This window comes from Erinaceus europaeus, chromosome 2 (assembly GCF_950295315.1).
Source record: "Erinaceus europaeus chromosome 2, mEriEur2.1, whole genome shotgun sequence".
Lineage (NCBI taxonomy): Eukaryota > Metazoa > Chordata > Mammalia > Eulipotyphla > Erinaceidae > Erinaceus > Erinaceus europaeus.
The window spans coordinates 30,595,569-30,618,322 of NC_080163.1; the positions used below are offsets into that span (position 1 = coordinate 30,595,569).

The 22,754-nt window shown below is 37.0% G+C and overlaps 2 protein-coding genes across 2 annotated transcripts in view; both read left to right on the forward strand.

The window, feature by feature from the left end:
• PRRC1 (proline rich coiled-coil 1) overlaps positions 1–22,754 on the forward strand; it is a 335,161-nt gene that overhangs the window by 85,268 nt on the left and 227,139 nt on the right. The window lies entirely within an intron of this gene.
• Positions 1–22,754, forward strand: part of MEGF10 (multiple EGF like domains 10) — a 197,997-nt gene that overhangs the window by 41,553 nt on the left and 133,690 nt on the right. The window contains exons 2-4 of the mRNA XM_007527819.3: positions 3,969–4,103; positions 10,744–10,845; positions 12,619–12,719. Coding sequence (XP_007527881.1) covers positions 3,988–4,103; positions 10,744–10,845; positions 12,619–12,719 — 319 coding nt within the window. The 5' untranslated portion in view covers positions 3,969–3,987. The remainder of the gene's footprint in view (positions 1–3,968; positions 4,104–10,743; positions 10,846–12,618; positions 12,720–22,754) is intronic.

The following is a 22,754-nucleotide window of genomic DNA, read 5'->3' on the forward strand; positions in this document are numbered from 1 at the left end:
CATAGACAAAACAGGAATCCTAGTTGCAATCCACCTTAATTAAGAGTTTCCATGGGGCCAGAGCAGTAGCACAGCCGGTTAAACGCACATGGCACAAAGCACAAGGACCAGAGTAAGGATCCCGGTTCGAGCTCCTGGCTCCCCAGCTGCAAGGAGATAGCTTCACAAGCAGTGAAGCAGATCTGCAGGTGTCTCCCCCCCCACCCCGTCTTCCCCTTCTCTCTCAATTTCGCTCTGTCCTATCCAACAACAACAGTAATAACAAAAATGATAAACAACAAAGGCAATAAAAAGGAAAAAAAATAGCTTCCAGGGGACCAGGAGGTGGCACACCTGGTTAAGCGCTCATGTTACAGTGCACAAGGATGAAGGTTCAAGCAGCTTGGTCTCCACCTGCAGGGAGAAAGCTTCACGAATGGTGAAGCAATGCTGCAGGTGTCTTTCTGTCTCTCTCCCTCTCTCTCTCCTCCCTCCCCTCTCAATTTCTGTCTGTCTCTAGCTAATAAATGAATAATAAATAAATAAATATTTAAAAAAATCTTCCTGGAGCAGTGGATTTGTAGTGCAGGCACCAAGTCCTAGTTATAATCTTGGAGGCAATAAATAAATTAATTAATTAACTAATTAAATAAAATTAAAAAGTTTCTATAAAGTAGGTTCCTGTCTTTACTCTAGGTAGCAACAATACCATGGCAGAGAACCTCTGTCTCCACACCAAGTAATTGATTAAGATAAGATGGGGAAAAGTTGTATTAAATAATTCTAAGTGACTCCCAAAACAAATGAAATCTCTTCTTACTCAAAAAAATTCTTATTAAGGATAATAAGCAGCCAGTTTCTGCCTCACTTTTGGCACTTGGCCCCTTACCCACTTGCCCATCACATCCTTTGGTGACTATTTCTTGACTTGTAGACTAACTTTTTATAGCTTTGTCTCCTGCCTGTTGACTTATGCTCCCTTCCCCTTTGTAACACCATTACAGACCAGAAATCATTTCAGGTTACATTATATTATTTTAGTTAGCCTACAAATTCATGGTATTTGTTATTTTTTCCAAGTCAAACATTTTCCTTTCTCTTCTCTTCTCTTCTCTTCTCTTCTCTTCTCTTCTCTTCTCTTCTCTTCTCTTCTCTTCTCTTCTCTTCTCTTCTCTTCTCTCTCTCCTCTCCTCTCCTCTCCTCTCCTCTCCTCTCCTCTCCTCTCCTCTCCTCTCCTCTCCTCTCCTCTCTTCTCTTCTTTTCTTCCCTTTTCTCTTCCTTTCTAATCTTTGTGGAGTTAAAGGCACTTAATACATGCAGAGATGCAGAGGGAATATTTCCCATGCCCTACGGATTCTTGTGTCTGGATGAACTGACAAATTAACATCTGACAGATTAGTAGGAGATAAAAGAACACATTTAAGTACATGCAGATGAAGAATTTATGTGGCAATAAATTCTAGAGTGAATGAGACAGACTGAGGGATTATATTCTTGAGCTAGTGGATGAGACAGAGGTTATGATGTCAGAGAAGTGACCTATATGACAAAGCCAGATGTCTAGATGTGTGCCCTGCCTTAGGAGAGGTGTTTCTGATAGAATTTATTTCTGGAGATGATCTTAAGTCTGGTAATCATCATTCTTTCAGATAATGGAATAGTTTCTCTTGAAGCCTGTCAGGCCTCAATTAACCTTAACTCTATGTGCCAAGGTAAAGTGAATTGGAAAAGGCATACTCTGGGCAGTTTTGCAAAAGCCTATCCTTTATGTTCTTGTCTTTTGAATAGTTTTGATTTTGTGCACTTTAATATTTATTATTATTTTTGGCATTCTGGGACTTTTTTTCTACAAACATGTAGAAAGTTGTCCTGTTCTGATACAGAGGGAAAATTCTCTATGCTTATTAGATAGACAAGTTTATTAGATATACAAGTCAAGAATTCCCTTGTTGACCTGCTGTCCTCATTCATAGTCTTTATTAGTTTTGCTTATTTTTCTGTCTTTGGTTTTTCCATATAGGTTAATTCATTCTCTCCATATATTTTTCAGTGTATATTTATATGTACTTTATTAGTGGTTTAGTAATGATTTCAAAGATGATAAGATAATAGTGGTATAATTCTATACCAATCCCACCAGTTCTATGCCCCTACCCCCCTCCAATGGTAAGCACTAAAGTTCTCCCAAAGTAAGTTGTTCTGTATTTTCACTTTATATAGACCTCTTTTATATTTATTTTTATCAGTGATTTAATTTTGGCTTACAAAATTATAAGATAATAGGGGAACAACTCCACACCATTCCTACCACCTTGAGTTCTGTGTTCCTATTCCCTCCACTAGAAACTGCAGTGGTACCCCCAAGATCATAGATATGGGTTGACTATTATTTCTACAATTTTTTATCCATCTGTATACCTGTCTGTCTATCTAAATAATCTACCTATTATATTTATTTATTTATTTAGCCTATTGGTCCTGCCTTCTTTTCTAAGTCACATCTCTACCTATTACTATTTCCAAATGCCTTTCCTTTTTTTTTTTTTTCCTTTTCTCTCTCTGGGTCCTGATGGAATTGGGTGTCAGAACCCTTCAGTCACCTTTCCCTAACATTTCTCTCCCCCCGCCCCCATGAATATGGACCAGGTTTCTTTTTAGGGAGCAGAAGGTGGGAATTATGGCTTCTATAACTGCTTCTCCACTAGACATGAACATTGGCAGGTCAATCTATATATTTTTCCCTAGTGGGATAGGGATCTGGAGAGGTGATGTTCTGGGACACTTGTGAAGTTGTCTGCACAGGGAGTTCAGTATGGAATCACAGTAGCATTTACAACGTGGTGTCTGTCTTCTGTATTTCTTATAGGTCTGGGTTAGTGATGAGGAATCCTTTCATCTATTATTTGTATGAAAATTCTCTCCACCTGGATTTTGGGCTTTTTTTTTTTCACTTTTATTCGGCTGACCTCCAAGTTTGTTTCTATGCTGGTTTTTCCATGTATATTGTAGTTTTGTTGTTGTTGTTGTTGTTGTGTTGGAGTGATGGTGGCGGAAGCAAACAAAGGTTGCTATTTCACTGCCATCTTGGCTGGAAGTCCCCTGGCAGAGGTTATATTTTTATCTTTCATTTTCAGCCACAAAGACACAGAAAAGAGCAATAAATAAATAAATAAAAGTGGGGCTTGGAGTGGGGACAGAGGGAGAGATGTTCCACTGTTCATGGAGCTTCCCCTTGCTGCCAGGCATAGTGCTTCCATATGATTCTGGGAGCTTAAACCTGGACCCTTGCATATGGTCAAATCTGTGCCTTACTGTATTAACTGTTTCCCTGACAGAGTTGAGTCTGTTTCTTTTCAACGGATCAGGAAACTAAAGCACTGACTATAAGGAATGTATGTCACAATTACTAAATTAAAAACATTTTAATGAACAGGAAAAGGAACTAGTTCTATATTTCATGTTCAGTTATTGCTCACAGCCCAGGATAGAGTAGGCATTCACTGGACACTGAATGAATTATTGAATGGATTTCAGTTTGAACCTGAGGTGCCTCTCTTCAGTCAATGGAGCTTCTGTTCCATCATTTCTCCTCTCAGACAAATGAAGCCAGATTCCTCTGTGAGCTCTCTTCTTCCAGAAGGGAAATATGCCTGGTGAGAGAATCTGGAAGCCTGTGTTGCTCTAAGTTGTTCGGGCAGAGTCCTTTAATGTCAGCTGGCATGGATGAGAAGGGCTTTTGTTGTAGTGTCATTTAATGATGATTTGCACATTTTAATAACTTAAAAAATGGTGACCATCCTGTACAACATAAGCAATACCTCTCTTTCCTGGACAATGAAATCTGGTGACCCGTCTATTTAAATACGTGGTTTGTTATGCATGTTTCAGTCCTAGGAATAACTGTTACTTTTAAAATGGTTGCGGTACTGAAAAGAATTCTGGCTGTCTCATTTTAATGCATAATATGATTTTTTTTCCTCCTTTCATAGGTTGTTCTTCAGGAAAAAAATGAGTATTTCTTTGAACTCACGCCTCGGCTTTACATGTTTATTGTTATTCCACTGGATTAGGACCACATCACCCTTGAATCTTGAAGACCCGAATGTGTGTAGTCACTGGGAAAGGTAATAATTCTGACAGCTATCTGAAAAATAATTTCCTTAATAAACTATCATCATCAGTTATTTTTTAACATTAGAATTTGTGGACATAGTGTGAAATCACTAAATACTATTTATAAATTGCACTAAATTGGAGAGTATTATTCTCTTTGACCTTATGTATATGATGTGAAATAAACTTGATATAGTGATTCTAACACAAGGGCAATTGTAAGAAGCAGTGGAATTATTAATAATGGAATCATAGTGATCTCTTTAAGATCGTCTCATTGTTCTAAATCAATTTACAAGAAAATCTGCATGGGAACCAGTGAATGAGCAGTGGAAAAGAATGCTATGGGATAATGTATTAAAATATTGGTGGGAAAAAAATCCACACCAAACTATGCTATTGTGGGCCTGAAGAGGAACATGTGATTTCTGGGCTAATAAGACTATGTGGAAGTAGTGTCTACTGAGTTCTGAAAAATCTAAAAAAAAAACTGAGTAACAAGCAGATGGCTATTCTTGAAAGGGATTCAAGGAATGAAGTTAGCTAGGTCTGTGACCAACAAGACTTGAGTCAGTAAAGTACTAGAGAAAGGTAAGATTGGCTAGATTCCGTAGTAGCAGATGATGTGGTCTCCAGATGTGGACAATTTGTAACAGGATATACAGAGGAAGAACAAAGTAAAAGATCATTTATTGCCCAAACTTTCCCAAACTTTATTGCAAACTTATTGCATTAATTGCCCTAACTTTAATGCAAACTTATTGCATTAATATGCTCATTTTTATAATTCCCAGTGTCTAAAATAATGCTTTGTGACCATGGAAATGGCTCAGTGGCTGGATTCAAGACCTGTACATGTGAAATCTGTCTCTGGTACTGCACCTACCATAGTGATGCTCTGGTTCTCATTTTCATTAATAAATAAATGATTTTTTTTTTGCCTCCAGGGTTATTGCTGGGGCTCAGTGCCTGCACTACGAATCCACTGCTCCTGGGGGCTATTTTTTCCCCTTTTGTTGCCATTGTTGTTTTAGTTACTGTTGCCATTGGTGTTGTTGGATAGGACAGAGAGAAAGGAGGGGAAGACAGAGAAGGAGAGAGAAAGATAGACACCTACAGACCCTCTTCACCACTTGTGAAGCAACTCCCCTGCAGGTGGGGACCCAGGGGCTCGAACCAGGATCTTTAAGCCAGCCGGTCCTGCGTTTTGCACCATGTGCGCTTAACCTGCTGTGCTACTGCCGAACCTCCCCCTCCCCATTAAATGAATCTTTAAAATAAAATAAAGCACTACTTTTCACATGCTCAATAAATAATGATATGAAATGAAATGACTAAATTGACCAATAGTGGGAGAGTGTGAGTGGAGGAAGACAGAAAGGGTACCTTAATCTTTAAACCAAATATAAACCTACTATCACACACGTTATTAGGGTATCCTTTAGAATACTCAGTATTAAGAGTGAAATTGAGTATGAAAAACAGAAAATGGTGGCCAGAAAAGTAACTCAACTGTTAAAACACAGACTTGCATGCCTGAGGCTCCTGGAATAATCCCTACTACCATGGACATGGAGTGATGCTCTGACTGTTCTCTCTTTTTTTCTAATGTGAAATTCTCTTTACCTTATTGAAAATAAATAAAATATTTAAAATAAATATACATTTAAATTATACATAAATATTTAAAAAGAAAATCAGGTTCTGGAAGGAGACTGACATAACACCATAAAAAAATTACATTAAAAAACAGAGAAACAATGGAGAAGTCTTTCTTGCCATGTATTTTTCTATAAAGTGTTAAAGGAACTGATGACAACTATGTACTCATTGATTAATTCCTGTTATGAGACTAGATAATATTCGTAGAAGATTAAAATATAGAAATGTGTGAGATACAATCAAATAAACGTGCAGGTGGCAGATTGCTCTGTATTAAAAAAACAAACAAACTTAGCTGTACTTCAGTTGAAACAGGGGGAGGACTATTTTCAAGAGAGAACTAGTTTCAAGTACTATTCAGAATTGAATAGAACTCATTGGAGGTTCTCCTTTTGTTAGTCTACCAGCATCCAATTATTCTGAGCCATAGAATCACATGAAGTTTGATTTGCTGATCACTGAGAACATTGCAGCTTCCTGTAAATCACATAGTAATTTGTGACAACTACAGACCCTCTGGCCCCACCCTAGACCTACTGAATGATTCATTTTCAAATATGTATATGCTGTACTTTAATGCGGCAGTTGGGACTACTAGAAATTAGACATATAGTGAAATTGAAGAAAATTGAATCATTCAAAATGTGTAAGGGGTGTCTGTTATAAAAGGGACTTTGTACCATATCCTCTTAGAAAATGTATAATTTTGGAAGTCAGGCGGTAGCACAGCAGGTTAAGCGCATGAGGCCTCAAGCACAGGGACCCTGTAAGGATCCTGGTATGAGCCCCTGGCTCCATACCTACAGGGGAGTCGCTTGACAGGTGGTGAAGCAGGTCTGCAGGTGTCTTTCTCTCCCTCTCTCTGTCTTCCCCTCCTCTCTCCATTTCTCTCTGTCTTGTCCAACAATGACATCAGTAACAACAACAATAATAACTACAACAATAAAATTTCAACCAGGACAACAAAAGGGAATAAATAAATATTTTTTAAAAAAGGAAAATGTATGATTTCATCAGTCATTTGTTTCCTTTGTTTCTTTGTCCTGTGAGTTTGAGTTTTTCCATCTAATGGGGTTTCTTCATACATACCTCTTGAGGAGAGTGGATAACAGAGTGGTAATAATTGAAGCAGTAGTTGGTAAGCGAACAGAGATAAGAAATGATATTTATTACCATAGCTGATGAAAGTAACAAGATCATCTAGGCAGATAAAATGTAATTAACCACTTTGGAATGTATCCAAGTTTTGATGACTCCCCCCTAACAACCTTCTATGACCTTAAATTAAGTCTTTCTGAAGTTTCTCCCTGGATAATACTTAACAAGTTAAAACCACAGTGATGATATTTTTCAGTGTGTTTGAGAAGACTCAACAAATATGTAAGATATTTTCTTTGCAGTTCTGAAAACAGTAGACTTGGGATCAAATTCCTTTGATAGCCAGTTTGGGATACTGTCTGCTTTAAAAGCTTCGAGTGTTCATGTGACAAATGAAAAGGGCAGAGAAGGATGGTGTTTAGTGGCCATGCTGTTAGTGCTGACTCTGAACTGACCACTAGCAATTGGGAACTCAGTGCTGTTCATTGTGATCAAAATAGTATTGGTCTAGACAATCAGCAAGTTTCCTTCCCCATCCTAGGTGGTTAAGAGTAGCTGCTAATATATGTAGAAGGATGGACTATTGGCAGAGTTACTAATTAAAGTTATGTAACAATCCTGTAACTGGCCAAAGGAGTAGTGATAAATACTAGAGGAGACTGACTGGTCCATTCTTGAAAACAATCCCCTTCATCACACAAGCACATAACTTCTAGGAAATGGATCCTTGAGAAGTCAGAGTCTAGCTTTTTTTTTTTTTTTAAATCTGTTTATTTATTTATTGAATAGAGACAGAAATTGAGAAGGGGAGGGAGAGAGACAGAGAGACACCTGTAGCCCTGCTTCACCACTTGCAAAGCTTTCCCCTTGCAGGTGGGGACTGGGGGCCTGCACCCAGCTCCTTGAGCATTGTAGCATGTGCATTCAAGCAGGTGTGCCACCATCCGGCCCCAGGTCTAACAATATCTAACATAATATAGCTACAGAGCAAATTAGGTATAGTTAATTCTGGAGTAATTGTAGTCATAATCATAAGGCTGTTTGCTAACATGGAAAATGCTTTTTATATATCCTTAAGTTAAAAGAAGAACATTTAAGACCAAAGAGATAACTGATGAGATAGGGCAAATGCCTTCCCTTATGACTGGGCCTGGGTTGAGTCCTAGCACACCTGGGAGGTGCTCTAGCTCTGGAGTGGTGCCTCTTCCTCTTTTTGTTTCTCTTGTCCGAATGAAAAAGCAGCCCAGAGAAGTGAAATTATTGAGGCCCTGATTCTGAAAAACAACAAGTAGGTTTCAAAAGTATGTGTATAGAATGATTATAATAATGTAAAAGCAAAAAACCTAATCTAAAACTAAAGAGACTAGAGACTGTACAAACATACAGCAAAATGAAATTCATGGATATGTAGGAGTTATTAAATTCTCTTTCAATTTACTTTCCCTATGTGTTTATATAACTGTTAAAAATGGGAGGAATGACTTATATAGAAAAGAAAAAGAAATATGTAAAAGAGAAGAGAAAAAGAAATTTTATTGAAAAGATTATAAACCTGTAGTGTGATCATAATGCTATTAAAATGTGAGGAAAATATTACATAGGAATGAAAAATAAAGAAATTTGGGCTGAAAAAGTTTAAAGCCTTCCTTAATCAAAGTTCAATGGAAGCCTCAGTTTCTGACTATTGTAAGTAATAATTTATATTCAGTCATATATTAATTAGGTTTGAGCCTCTAAACATTAAAAATTATTTATGTATGAATTATTGTGTGATATTTTCACAGTATATATATGTATGTTTTAATCATGTTGTATACCTGGAGCTAATATGTTATGTCAGTTATATCTAAATATCAAAATGTAAAAAATTATTCATAATATTGAGGAAGAGATCTCCAAAACCATTTCTGACCCCTGGGTTTTAAGATGCAATGATCAAAACCCAGAAAGTGAATTTATCTGGTATAGGTCATCCAGTTTTTCAGAGTCACATTAGAATTTTAACCCTGGTGTCTTTAGTGATCCTTCCTTCCTTCCTTCCTTCCTTCCTTCCTTCCTTTCTTTCTTTCTTTCTTTCTTTCTTTCTTTCTTTCTTTCTTTCTTTCTTTCTTTCTTTCTTTCTTTTTGGCCCATCTAGGGCTTTTTGTACACACTATTCGATCACTTCTAGTGGATTACTTTTAAATTTAACACAGAGAGAGACAGAGAGGAAGAGAGAGATGGAGAAAGATCTTAGTACCTATTGTGCATAGTGCTACCATGTGGTGGTGAGGGCTGAAACCCCAGCTCTTAAGCATGGTGAAATTTGCGCTTTACTTGATGAGCTACCACCCAAGCCCCACTCATCTTTTCAATGGCACCCAATGCCTTTACCTAATATTTAGAAAGGATCGCTAAATACACTTAGAAATCAAATAATGCTACAATAAAATATTGTGTTGTTGGGAAAGTCATAACGTATTTTTCTATGCTGAAATATGCCATGACTTTTCTCACAACCCAGTACGTATCAGTGTGAATATCATTATCTCATGGATATCCTGTTGCAATCTAACTACATAGTGACTGAGACCAGTTGGAAAAATTTATAATTTTTGAGACCAATACCCTCTAGCTTTTCAAAACAGAAAATTCTGTTCCATCCTGACCTGAGTTCTTCAAGGTGAAATTTCAGCCTCATTTCTTCTATACCTTCTCCAATTGATAGTTTCTACTAATGAACTTGGACTACTGATTTTAGGAAATGAGTCAGTAATCATGAACCATTTTGTTTGTAAACACCATTTAAAGATTGTATTGGAAATCTTGAAGAGATTGTTAAGGAAAATAGAATATATCATTTGGGAAAGTATTGTCTCCAGATTTTTCTGTAGGCAGGAAGTCTAAATCCCGGAGGAAGTAGTATGCTGCTTTAAACTAAAGTTACATGGAATTAAACATTGAATGAATGTTTTATCTCACCAGTTTTTCTTTCTTTTTTATTTTTTACTGTTGTAGTTATTATTGTTGTCATTGATGTCGTTGTTGGATAGGACAGAGAAATAGAGAGGAGAGGGGAAGACAGAGGGGGAGAGAAAAATAGACACCTGCAGACCTGCTTCACTGCCTGTGAAGTGACTCCCTTGCAGGTGGGGGGCTGGGGGCTCAAACTGAGATCCTTATGCTGGTCCTTGCGCTTTGCGACATGTGAGCTTAACGCACTGTGCTAACGCCCGACTCCCCTCACCAGTTTTTCACCATGCTTTTAGATCCTTTGGAGCTTATGCTTTTACTTTCACAAGATGCCCCTAGTGAAAATGTATTGGGAGGTTGATATGTTTACTCCAGACTGATTTTTTCTGTCATATGATTAAAATTTAGATACTTTGAATTTTTTGTTTTGAGATTGGATATATTCTTCTACTATCCAAAAAGTAGGACAGATACACTAAAGGAAATCATTCCCATTTTCAACTAAAAAAAATGTGCTCTTTCTGATGTTCTAAAATCAGTATCAAAATGGACTCTGTAAAAATGCTAAAGTACTCCTTTGATCTGTTTGCAGACTTAGGTTAAAAACGTATGCAAGACATTGGTTATCCTTGGATCTTTATGGTAAGAGGTTTAAACTAAATGGAGGAAACTAAATGGTAATACATTCTTAAATTTAGAAATGTCAGGGTTTATGGTGAATAGTTAAAGAGAGCTTTTACAAAACCTTATAGCATGAACTCTTTTAAATATATGATTAACATTTTTCCTTTTGGGGTTTTAGTTCAAATAAATAGATGCTATAAAATAGTATAGAGTAGGGTTGCAAATAGAGACAATTTCACTTATAACTGTTTTTTTATGTATCATATCATTAATGTGGAAATGGAAATAATGATTTATCATTCTTCCTCTTCTCAGCTACTCAGTGACTGTGCAAGAGTCATACCCACATCCCTTTGATCAGATTTACTACACGAGCTGCACAGACATTCTCAACTGGTTTAAATGTACACGGCACAGGTAATGGAAACTCAGATTTATTTATCAATTAAAATGGGGATGTTATTTGATATGGGAATATGAAATACTTGGGAAGTCATCTCCACTCATCTAGTAAGTAGTTACTGAGTTCTTGATATTATTCTGGACTTGTTACAAACCACAGTAGAAAAAGAAAAGGAAAAAAGGTTGTCTGTCCCCTTAAGGAACTTATAGAGGAAATGGATACTAATTGCCATCATTTGGTCGCAAGACTTCATCAAGGTTTTATGTTGTGCGGAAGTGAGGGGAGAAACAACTTTTAAATATGGACATCAACAGAGATTTTAAAAAAGACTTATATCCCAGCCAGATTTATACTTGAACATCTAACTGAACTCTTGCTGACCTACATTTGACTTAACGTAAAATAAACCACACATTTTTATATAAAGAGAAAACAAAAACCACATAGTAAATATTAATGTTAATATGGAGAAGAACCTTGACATCATTTCATTCATACATACATTAGTATGAAGCATGGGTTGTACTACAATGAGTGATTGTGTTCAGAGTAATTTTTCCCAAACAAGCTTCCCTTGACAATTATACTTAAACTAAAGTTTCTTGCCTGTCATACTCTATCTCCTTACTCAGACTTTATTTTCTGTCATGGCATTTAATTATTACCAGTCATTTATACATACTTACACACACACATACACACACACATACACACACACACACAAAGTTGTTATATAATGTATTTTTACATAAATTCTGCTAGTTAGAAATTATCCCTTGAGGACATGGGATTTAAAAAAAATTATGTTCATGAGAGAGAACCAGAGCAGAGCACAGCACAATTCTGGCATGTGTGGTCCTTGGTGATTGAATCTGGGAATTCTGGGGGTTCTGACATGCCAGTCTTTTTAATGTATTTATTTATTTATTCCCTTTTTGTTGCCCTTGTTGTTTTAGTCTTGCAGTCATTATTATTGTTATTGATGTCATTGTTGTTGGATAGGACAGAGAGAAATGGAGAGAGGAGGGGAGGACAGAGAGGGGGAGAGAAAGATAGACACCTTGCAGACCTGCTTCACTGCCTGTGAAGGGACTCCCCTGCAGATGGGGAGTCCAGGGGCTCTAAACAAGTTCCTTATGCCAGTCCTTGCACTTTGCCCCACACGCACTTAGCCTGCTGGGCTACCAATGGACTCCCTGACACGCTAGTCTTATACAATAGTGCTGCATATATCCTGACCCCTAAGGGCAAGGGCTTTTTATATTTTAACTCACTGTGAGCAATTTTTTTTTCAGTCTTTGGATTAGTGTTTAGAATATATTGAGTGCTCAGGGAACATGGATGAATTAGTGAATAAACAAAGCTTTAATTAAGTGTAAATATATTTTTTCTTTTAGCCTTCTGTTTTATAATGGGGTGAAACTACATTGGCATATATTTTATAGGAATCCTCTGAATTATTTGAGACTAGATGAAATTAATCAAGTTAATTAAATTAATGCTTTTCAAGATATGTCAAGATAAAGTAGTAAAGTTATTAAAATTCTGATTCTATGAAATAAAGTATAATTGCTTTTAAGTGGGTGATCTTACTATATTCTTAGTCAATTGTCAAGAGCTGACCTAGTAATGGTAAAGACATATATTCCATGTTTTTCTTGATTATGTTTGAGTATTTTGTTTTTCATACCTTTACTGTATGTAATGGCTCTTTTGTATTCAATGTTTTATCTCTATTTAAATTATAGATAGAGATAAGTAATAATGTGATTTTTCTCTCTATATAGAATTAGTTATCGGACAGCCTATCGACATGGTGAAAAAACTATGTATAGGCGCAAATCCCAGTGTTGTCCTGGATTTTATGAAAGCAGGGAAATGTGTGTCCGTAAGTAAGACTTTCCATCTCTCTAAGATTAAATTATTTTTCCTGGTGCTGGTTTGCATATGTTAATTGCAATTGAGAGAGGGATAATAGGAGATGGGATAGCATGGATCATTCCCTTTCAGTTTTGCCTGCTACTTTCTTGGCCTCTGTTATACGGGGAGCATTAACTCTCTCCCTTTATCCCATTGAAAACCTCCAAATAACTGTCACTTGAGGAGAAAGGAGATGTTATAGAAAGATAATTCATGGCTAGCTGTAACAACATTAATGGCAGTTCTTCAATTAATGTCTCTTTGGAAATTGGTTAGGAAGTCATCATTAGGTCACAGAAAAGACAGTCTTAACTTTCCTCAGAAGCTGATCAAAGGTCAGCATACTCTTTTCTGGTGCATAGGCTGTGAGGCTTATGAAAAAGTAAAGGCACTTTAATAATAAGAAATGGCTATGAAGTAGACCATTTTTCACTGTCGTTTTCTTTCTCCTTTTTCCTCCTCATCTCACTCACCAATTATTTCTGAGAAATGTTCTGAGGGAAGTTTGATAATTTTTTGTACACTTCAGAAAATGCTATAAAATCATGTGGGATTCATTTTGCAATTAGAATTTCATGGTACTGTGTATAGGACACTTAAAAGAGAGCAATAAAATGATTTTATGCAACTGTTTTTATAGAACTTGCATACCCAGAAGGCCAACTTTGTTATCCGACCTGAAATAGTGCTGTTGAGTAGCATAGAGAGACTCTCACTTGGAAGTACTAGGAGTGATTGGACACACTTGTACTTAAGAATCTGAAATTCCTCATTCAGAAATAGGGCTGTATATGGCAATAAATGTTTATTGAAAAAATGGAACATGCAATTAAACAAGAAAAGAAAAAAATACACTGGTCAATAAATATTTCTCTAACATATTGTAGATGTCAATATGTTATTTCACTAGAGATATTTTGTAAGCAAATGTCAATCTCAACTCTTTGTTGTATTGATGTGATTTCAAACCTTGTCTATTGTGAACTACTTTCTAAAACAACATTATGGTTATATCTTTGTTAATATTCTTAGTGAATGGATATGGGTCAACTCCTAGAAATAGAATTTGAAGGTCAAAAATGGACCCTGATTTCTTTTTTTGTTGTTGTTAAATTTTTCTTATTATCTTTATTTATTTATTGGATAGAGACAGACAGAAATTGAGAGGAAGGGGAGATATAGAGAGGGAGAGACAGATAACTGCAGCCCTGCTTCACCACTTGCAAAGCTTTCCCCCTTCAGGTGATGGGGATCAAGGACTTGAACCTGGGACCTAGCACACTATAACATGTGTATAGCACTCAGCCCCTTAAACTCTTATTTCTAAGATATTGCTGACACACCAACAGTATATGAGAATCTTTTTTTCATTTTACCCTATACCAATTTCCCTTTTGTTGATTATTCTTAATTTGCATGTCTTCGATTAATGATGCTGGATAAGAAAAACTAAATGCTTATAATCAAAGATATTAAGGAATTATCATGAACTGATCTCCATGGTTCAAGTTACTGAGAAAATTTTAAAGGAAAGTACACAGTACATTGTGGAGAGTAGGGAGGTCTCTTCCCAGAAACCTCAGGACTAATTTATCTTTCTGCCCTTAGCAAGGTTTGACCACAATTTTCAACACACTTAGAAAATAGTTCTAATACCACTTTATACCTGTAAGAATGTGATACATTAGAAAGGACAGTAACAACAAATGTTGGAGAGGATTCCATGGGCGGGCCCTTCTGCACTACAGGTGGGAGTGTAAGTTGGTCCAACTCTTGTGGAAAATAGGAGATTTCTCAGAACACTAGAAATGGATCTACTCTATATCCTGGCAATTTCTTTCTTGGGGACTTACCCAAAGGAAACAAAAACGTCAGTTAGAAGTGATCTATGGTGTAATACTCCAATTCCATTTCAGGTTCAACTTGTGTTGGAACTTGTTTGGAGTATTACACCAAAGTAAAAGACTCTGGGGTGGGTGGTTGGGTGGGGAGAATACAGGTCCATGAAAGATGATGAATGACATAGTGGGGGTTGTATTGTTAAATGGGAATCTGGGGAATGTTATGCATGTACAAACTATTGTATTTACTGTTGAATGTAAAACATTAATTCCCCAATAAAGAAATAAATTATTAAAATAAATAAATAAATACTTATATTTACTTGTTAGCACAGGAGACAGAGAACACATACGTGAAGCCAGGGATCAGAGATAAGACTCCATTTGAAAAATAGAAAGAAGGGGACAGAAAGATAGAGAGGGGGTGGAAGAGATAGATAGTGTAATGGTTATGCAAACAGATTCTTATGCCTGAGGTTCTAAAGGTCCCAGGTTCAGTCCCCGACACCACCATTAGCCAGATCTGAGCGGTGCTCTGGTAAGAACAAACAAACAAACAAAAACAAAAAGAAGAAAGAGAGAAGGGCAGGAAGAGAGATTGAGCAAGAATGAGAAAGCAAAAAAAAAAAGAAGTGATCTATGTACACCCATATTTATATCAACACAAATTGTAATAGCCAAAACCTGGAAGCAACCCAGATGTCCAACGACATACGAGTTGCTAAGAAAATCGTGACATTTATATATATATCAGCTGTTTAAAATTATGAAGGCATCTTCTTTGCTTCATTTTGCATGGAACTTGAAGACATCATGTTAAGTGAGATAAACCAAAAAAAAAGAGAACAAATATCAAATTATCTCATTTATAGCCAGGGCTTAATAGATAGGAACAAGGAAGGGGAACTTAAAGTTAAACTTATCTTGGACAAAATGTATTGCACCAAAGAAAAGAAGTCTGGGAAAAGAGGGAGAGGGAGGCTCTTTAAAGAACCCGTGGAGTCCTGGTACATGATAATGTAGAGAGCACTAGGTGCTGGGTGGGAGTGTTCTGCAGAGAATTCACAGGAAGATAAAGAATTGTGCTTATGGGGCAATGACTGCATTGTAAACTAATAACCCCTGATCCCAATAAAAATGAAAATAAAAGAAAATAATATGATCTCTGAGGACTCATTCTCACTAATCCCCCCAAATGAATTAGATATAGAACTTGTACAGTCTTCTGACCATAACTTCTCTCCTTGCAGAGTTGGCCTATGGGAAGGTAGATTTTACAAGGAATGTGGCATGAGGAATGTGGAGATAAGCCAGGTCAGCTAAGAGAGCTTTTTTTCTTACCCAGCTTTCACTAGTCCAGCATCTTCATCATGTATTCAATAGAGCATCCCACCTTAGAAAACTGGGCAATTTTATTAGTACTATCATACCTGAAAATCACAGTGGTAAAAGTAACTTTGAAAAAAAATATTATATAGGTTCAGGGTTTCCCCTTGAACTGCTTTGGTGAATACCTCTAGCAATTAACTCTAAAATATTTTTTTTTTTCTAATCTTTCTTGGCTTCCCAACCATACCAGAGATGGAAACATTTTTTTTTCTTTCAGATATGCTAATATATCTGATAAGTTTATTGCTTAGTCTCTCAGGCTGGGGAGCTATTTGGTCTCTTTCAGAGTATTTTGCATCTTTCCACTCTGCTGTCTATTTCATAGGTTAGCTCCATAGGAAAACCACACATCCCTAACTCCCTGGTTTTGGGGGATGCCTGGAGAAAATCTTCTATAATCTGAACAGCTGGCACTAATGAGGTACCCTTTTGGATAGAGAAGGAAGAGAGAACACTAATTCTTAGTTCTGCTTTCATAATCTCTTTCCACCAGTTTATGTTTCCAAGCACAAAAAAAAAAAGTGTTGCTATTTTTAACTCTTTAGTTTCCAAAAGAAATTGAAATACTATAGAAACTGGCTATAATTTTAGATTAGTTTATTATAGTTATTTTTACTTAGGCAAAACAAAATGGTTTTGTGCCAATACTTACATTGTAAATTTTTAATTTTTATTTTAGATAGCTGAAGTAACTCCTTCTGGAGAACCCAGTCAAATTCTCTCATCCTTCTCTGGCCTTGTTTCCTTTTAATGTAGAACATGCTTTTCTGCCATATTTGTTAGGTTGTACAGAATCTGATGACCCTCAGGGTATATTTTGAGAAAAAATGATTTGAGTTCATATGCATATGTATATACATCTATATAATCAGACAAGAAATACCAAATGGAGAGTGTGGGGAACAGTGTCCCCACTAAGAATTTGTTTGGGGAAGCTTGGGTTATACACAGGTGGTGTATATATATTACAATGTGAAAGGACCCAGGTTCAAGTCCCTGGTCCCCTTCTACATGGGGGGAAACTCCACTAGTGGTGAAGTAGTGCTGCAGGTGTCTCTTTTTCTCTCTCCTCTATTTTTTCTTCTCCTACAACTCTTAGTCCTATCAAATATATATATATATATATAAAGAATTTGGTTGGAGTAAAAAATAGATTGAGTTTTTTTTCTCATAAAAAGGTACTATTAGGATATGAAGATATCTCTATTGCTTTTGGTAAAGTGACCATTTTAGTAATCTTTATTCTTACAACACAGGAACAAGGGATGTTCTTCCACTTCTGTGTGTCCTTCTCTATTTCTCTTAGCAATGTCCTATAGTTTTCATTGTTAAGTCCTTCACCTCCTTTATGAGATTCACTCAAGCCATTTTTTTTCTTTTTTGGTTCAATTGTAAATGGGACTGAATATTTTGTTTTCCTTTGCTCTGACTCCTTGTTTGTATACAGAAATGCCACAGATTTATGTGTACTGATTTTGTAGTCTGCTACTTTACTAACTTTATTCATTATTTCTAGGAGTTTTCTTTGGTGGAGCTGTTGATTTCTAAGCATCTTCTTTAACTTATGTTGGATATTAACCTCTCATCACCTATATAATATGCAAATATTTCCCCATTTGATAGATTCTCTTTTGATTTTCTTAATGGTTTCTATTGCTGTGCAGAAGCTTTTTAAGTTTGAGCAGTCCTTCTTGGTTATTTTTCTTGCCTATAATTTTTGGTGTCTAATCCAAAAAAATTAATCACTGAAACCAATGTGAAAGAACTTACTACCACTTCTGGCAACTCTGCTTCTGTGAGAATAAAAGCTTGATCCAGAGTCAATGGCAGTCATGTGTTTTTGGTCCAATGTCCTTGACTTCACCTTGGCCAGGGAAAAGAAAAATAGGTCCTTATAAGAATAGTCACTTACTGCAGAGTCATGAATGGATAAAAGGATGGCACAGGAGTCCCTTCTTCAGACAGTTCCCCTTTACTTGCCCTAGATGCCTAGTCTTCTGGATGTTGCTGCAAAGAAAAGGACCGTTCTGAGGAATGTTTCCTTTGTGGTAGACTTAACTATGTTATCTATCTTTTCCTAGATGACATAGGTTAAATGCTAACTCCAAAGTCTATCTATATAGGGGAGGGCAGGGAATGAAGGCAGTATGGCTTTCAAGAGACACTAGGAAAATGTGGACTGAATCACTTACTCCTGAACTTGTAGATCAGCTCTAATGATAGAAGATATCAGTTCTCATGGATGTAGCTTGCTTGTCTTTGGCAATTGTTAAGAGAACTTTGGAGCTGCAAATAGGAAACTTTGACTCCCACACAATGAACCAACTATATATTATTTCCTGTCCTTAGCATACAGAAGTGTGATAATTGATTACCATAGTAGTGAATGAATATCCACAGCTGATTTTGAAGTTGGCCAATTCTAGATAAAATTGGAAACTACTCACAGGCAAATAAGGCGTCAGAAGCATGTTTGGCGTTTATATAAAATAATTCCTGCAGATAAACTTGAGTCTTGTTTGAATGTCATGCTTCAGTAAGCAATGGATATTAAACTCAGATTTTGGGTTAAGAGGTTAAAAAACATTTGTGGCTCACCAGAATGTTTCCTCCCAGGAGACAAATAAATCACACTGCTGGCTCTTTAGGGGACCATACTATGTTTTTTATCTCATGACCCATACATTTCCTCTCGTTTATTGTTTTTGGTATGTACTCGAATATTATGTTGTAATAGGCTGGGATGAACAAAAATTTAGGGTAGAGAGTGATTATAATTTCCTGGAAGCACCTACCTGAGACCTTGTGCTTACAAGGATTTTGAGAACTTGTCTAAGCTGAGGGAGAACACAGTGACTCATTAGTGATTCTGTCAAGGTAATTCAATGACCTGAGCAGCCCATCCTTTCTTTTCTTTCTTTCTTTCTTTCTTAATTTTTTTTTCCTTGCTGGGGGGGGTTAATGATTTACAGTTGACAGTAAAATATAGTAGTTTGTGTATGTGTAACATTTCTCAGTTTTCCACATAACAATCTAACCCCCTTTAGGTCCTCCTCTGCCATCATGTACCAGGACCTGAACCCTCTCCCTTCTTAATTTTTTTTGTTAGTGATCTAATATTGATTTACAATATTATAAGATAATGGGGGTACAATTCCATACAGTTCCCATGAACAGAGTTCTCTATCTCATCCTCTCCATTGGAAACTTCCCTATTTCTTACCCCTCTAGGAATATGGACCAAAATTATTTTGGGGGTGCAGAAAGTAGGAGTTCTGAGGTTTGCAATTGTTTCTCCACTGAACATGGGCACTGGTAGACTTATTCATTATCCAGACTGTTATCTATTTTTCCCTAGGAGGGTAAGTCTCTGGAGAGGTGAAGTTCCAGCAAGCATTGTTGAGGTCATTTGCCAAGAAAGATAAAATGGAAACATAGTGGTATCTGCAACATGGTGGCTGAAATGCTGTAAGATAGAAAACAGGAAAAATAGTTTAATAAACAAGAATCATAAAGAATTAATAAAGCAGATGAAAATAGGGACCTTAGAGTGGAAGGAATCTATAAAAGTCCATTTTTGAATTGTATCTAGGAGCCTATGCCTTAGTAATCTTTGCTTGAGCTTGATACCTAACATGGGGGTGGATTAGAAACATTGTCTGGGAAGATAATGTCAGGATGGAAAGTAGAACTAAGAAGCAGGATTAGGGCAGAGAGTTGCTCCTAAACTTGAAGGAAATATATAGGTAATTAACTGTTTACCACAATGGATCTAATCCAGGGTTCACTCTATTCAAATTTAGCACTGGCACCCATACAACCTCTAACTAACTGTCAAACTGAGATCACAGTTCATAGTCACAGCTGAAAACATTCTAGGCTTCACTCACTTCAGAACCAGTGTTCCTTGAGTGGCATAGTAGGTTGACCCAGCCTTCTTCGGAGAGTGGGGCAGCCCCTATGTTTACTAGTTCATACTGAGGGTAAGGTCCTGATGAAGTCTACAAAAAGGCTTGTAATGACATTCCTGATGGAATTGACTGTTAATGTAACTCATTTTTTTCATTGATGTACTACGACTGTGCCCTGTGCTTTTAAACCAGTTGAGGCTGTCTGACTTCCTATGGTGTTTTGGACTTCTTTTAAAGCTCCTGAACCATACATATGACCATAAACTCCTGTAATCTCCTGTTTCTCCATTTAATTGGACTGTCTTAGGTTCCTGTTCTTGTTCCCAATAAATAAGATCTTCTTCTTCCTCTTTGTGGGCAGAAATATTAGCCAAACTAACTCAAAATGACTTACTAGTCATTCTGCTTAAGAGATGTGGGGAAAAATGTTAATGGCTTTGTTTTCCTCAGTGTTTGTACTCGGGTGATCTGATAGGAGGATGCTGATTGGACAGACAGGTAAGACTCTGTGGAAAAGTTCCATGAAGATACTGATCATCCCTACCTGGTGATGATAGACACGTTTAATTCTTTATTCTTGCTTTATGGTATTTTGTCTGTTTGCTGTTGAAATGTTGAGGGCTGTGATTTTTCAGGGTAAAAGAGCTGGAGTGCTAGGCAGGACGTCTTGTCTTGGGCTGTGAAGATTCACATTTTGGTAGATGACTGTTTCTGAACCAGTGAGGTTTCTCTGGGGAAGTTGGTAAGAGCTTATTGTGGAGAGGAGCACACTGAGCTCTCAGGTAGCCAGTGCTTTCTGTTCTGATTTTATTTCACTCTTTCTAGTTTGTTTAATAATAAAGCTGTGATCTAGTCACATATTTCCAAAACAGCCTTAACATGTAGACCCTTTTAGGCAGATCTTCTTGATCACAGATAAAAGTGAGACAATCCTGTTAGGCTAACGAAAGGCCCTGAGCTGACAGCAATCAGATGGTATGTTTCTAAGAATACCTACCCATGATGCCCTTTCTGTCAGTGGCAGTGGATTTCTTGCATGTTTCCATAGGGACCCTTATTTGGTTGCTATGGCACCCGACTTAATTCAGAGGAGCCTACTAGTAAATACTGGGAAAGACCTTTTGTCTACATACAAGACCAGTAAAAATTCCAGTTCTTTCACCCATTTATTGGGACCTAAACTTTGGATTTTTTTTTTCTTCAGTTTTAGTCATTGATTTCTGGTAATAGGAAAATAGGAAATTTGATAAGTGATGCAGGAAACCTTTGCTACTGCACTAATTGCCAATGTTGACTTACTCCTTAACATTTTATAAAAAGAGACTATTAACAGTATAAAGAAATAAGAAGGAAAAAAAAACCACTTTAAATTCAAGATGACCTCAATCTAAGAAGATGGAAGTCATTTGCTTTACTTTTGCTTAAGAAGGTCTCACTTTACAATCATACGGAGACAGGACCTAAGAGAAACAGAAAAATCCTCACCTCATCTTGAGAAAATGAGCTCCTGTGATTTCAGTCTTTGCTGGACAGGTGGAATTTTTATGGGTCTGATAATTTATGCATTCTCCTTGCAGGGATAGATAGTAGTTAATGTAAAAATGCAGAACTGAGAAGTGATTTTTATTGTACTCTGGTTCACTTTTTTTTTTTTGAGGAAAGTCATTTAAAAGTAATGGGGAAAACACATTTGGATCAAAGTGACCAATCACAAAACATTGACATGATCAGCTGGTGACAGACTTACTTTTTTTGTTTTGTTTTGTTTTGTTTTAAGCTTGGGATAATGACTGTCAACACTTTTACAGATAGTAAACCTACTGTATTCTTCTTGGCCACACACAAAGAAGTTAGGGTGAGAGGGAGACAGATTCACTCATAGAAGCAATATTGCATGCCCCTCATCTTTTTTTTTAAATTGCAGTAATATTCCAAGTTCCAGATATACTTATTATTTTTTTTCTGATAAGAAAACTGAAATAAATCCACTAGAATTTTAAGACACCCATCATTTTCTATAGTGGACTTGTTCCTTAGGCCTCAGAGAATATTGTGGTCTGAAGATGGGTCTCCCTGGCAGCTGAACACCTGAAGCGTCAGAGGCTTTTATGGGAAGACTAAATATATGGCAGCCAAACTGTTGTTTAAGTTTAAAATCAACTAATCGACTTATTAGACTAAGCATGCAACTCAGAGACAGAGAAGAATATATGCCACCTCAAATGAAGTAATTGTGTTTATCCAGGAAAATAAGTTTCTAGATACCCAGGAAATCTGTAATTGCATGACTTTAGTGTGAGCTGCTCAGTACTTCCCTATTTAGAATTTGCTGGTGCATTACTCAGTATGCTAGAGAAATGCCATGTGCTAGATCCTCTTTCTCAAAGATTTTCATTAGCCTGCAAAGACTCTGAGAATGCTTGGAGTTGGGTTCTATATCCTACTGTGATGCCAACCAGACTTCCCTGGGCAGATGACCCCACCAGTGTCCTGGCGCCCCACTTCCCCAGAGTCCCGCCCCACCAGGGAAAAAAAGAAACAGGCTGGGAGTATAGATCAACCTGTCAACACCCATGTTCAGTGGGGAACCAATTACAGAAGCCAGACCTTCCATCTTCTGCATCCCATAATGTCCCTGGGTCCATACTCCCAGGGGGATAAAGAATAGCAAAGTTATCAGGGGAGGGGATTGGATGCAGAATTCTGGTGGTGGGAGTTGTACCCCCCCTTACCCTATGGTTTTTGTCACTGTTTCCTTTTTATAAATAAAAATTATATATATATATATATATGGAGGGAGAGAGAGAGAGACACGTCGTGTCTTAAACTTAACTTGACCTTACAAGTCCATATTTGCTGCAG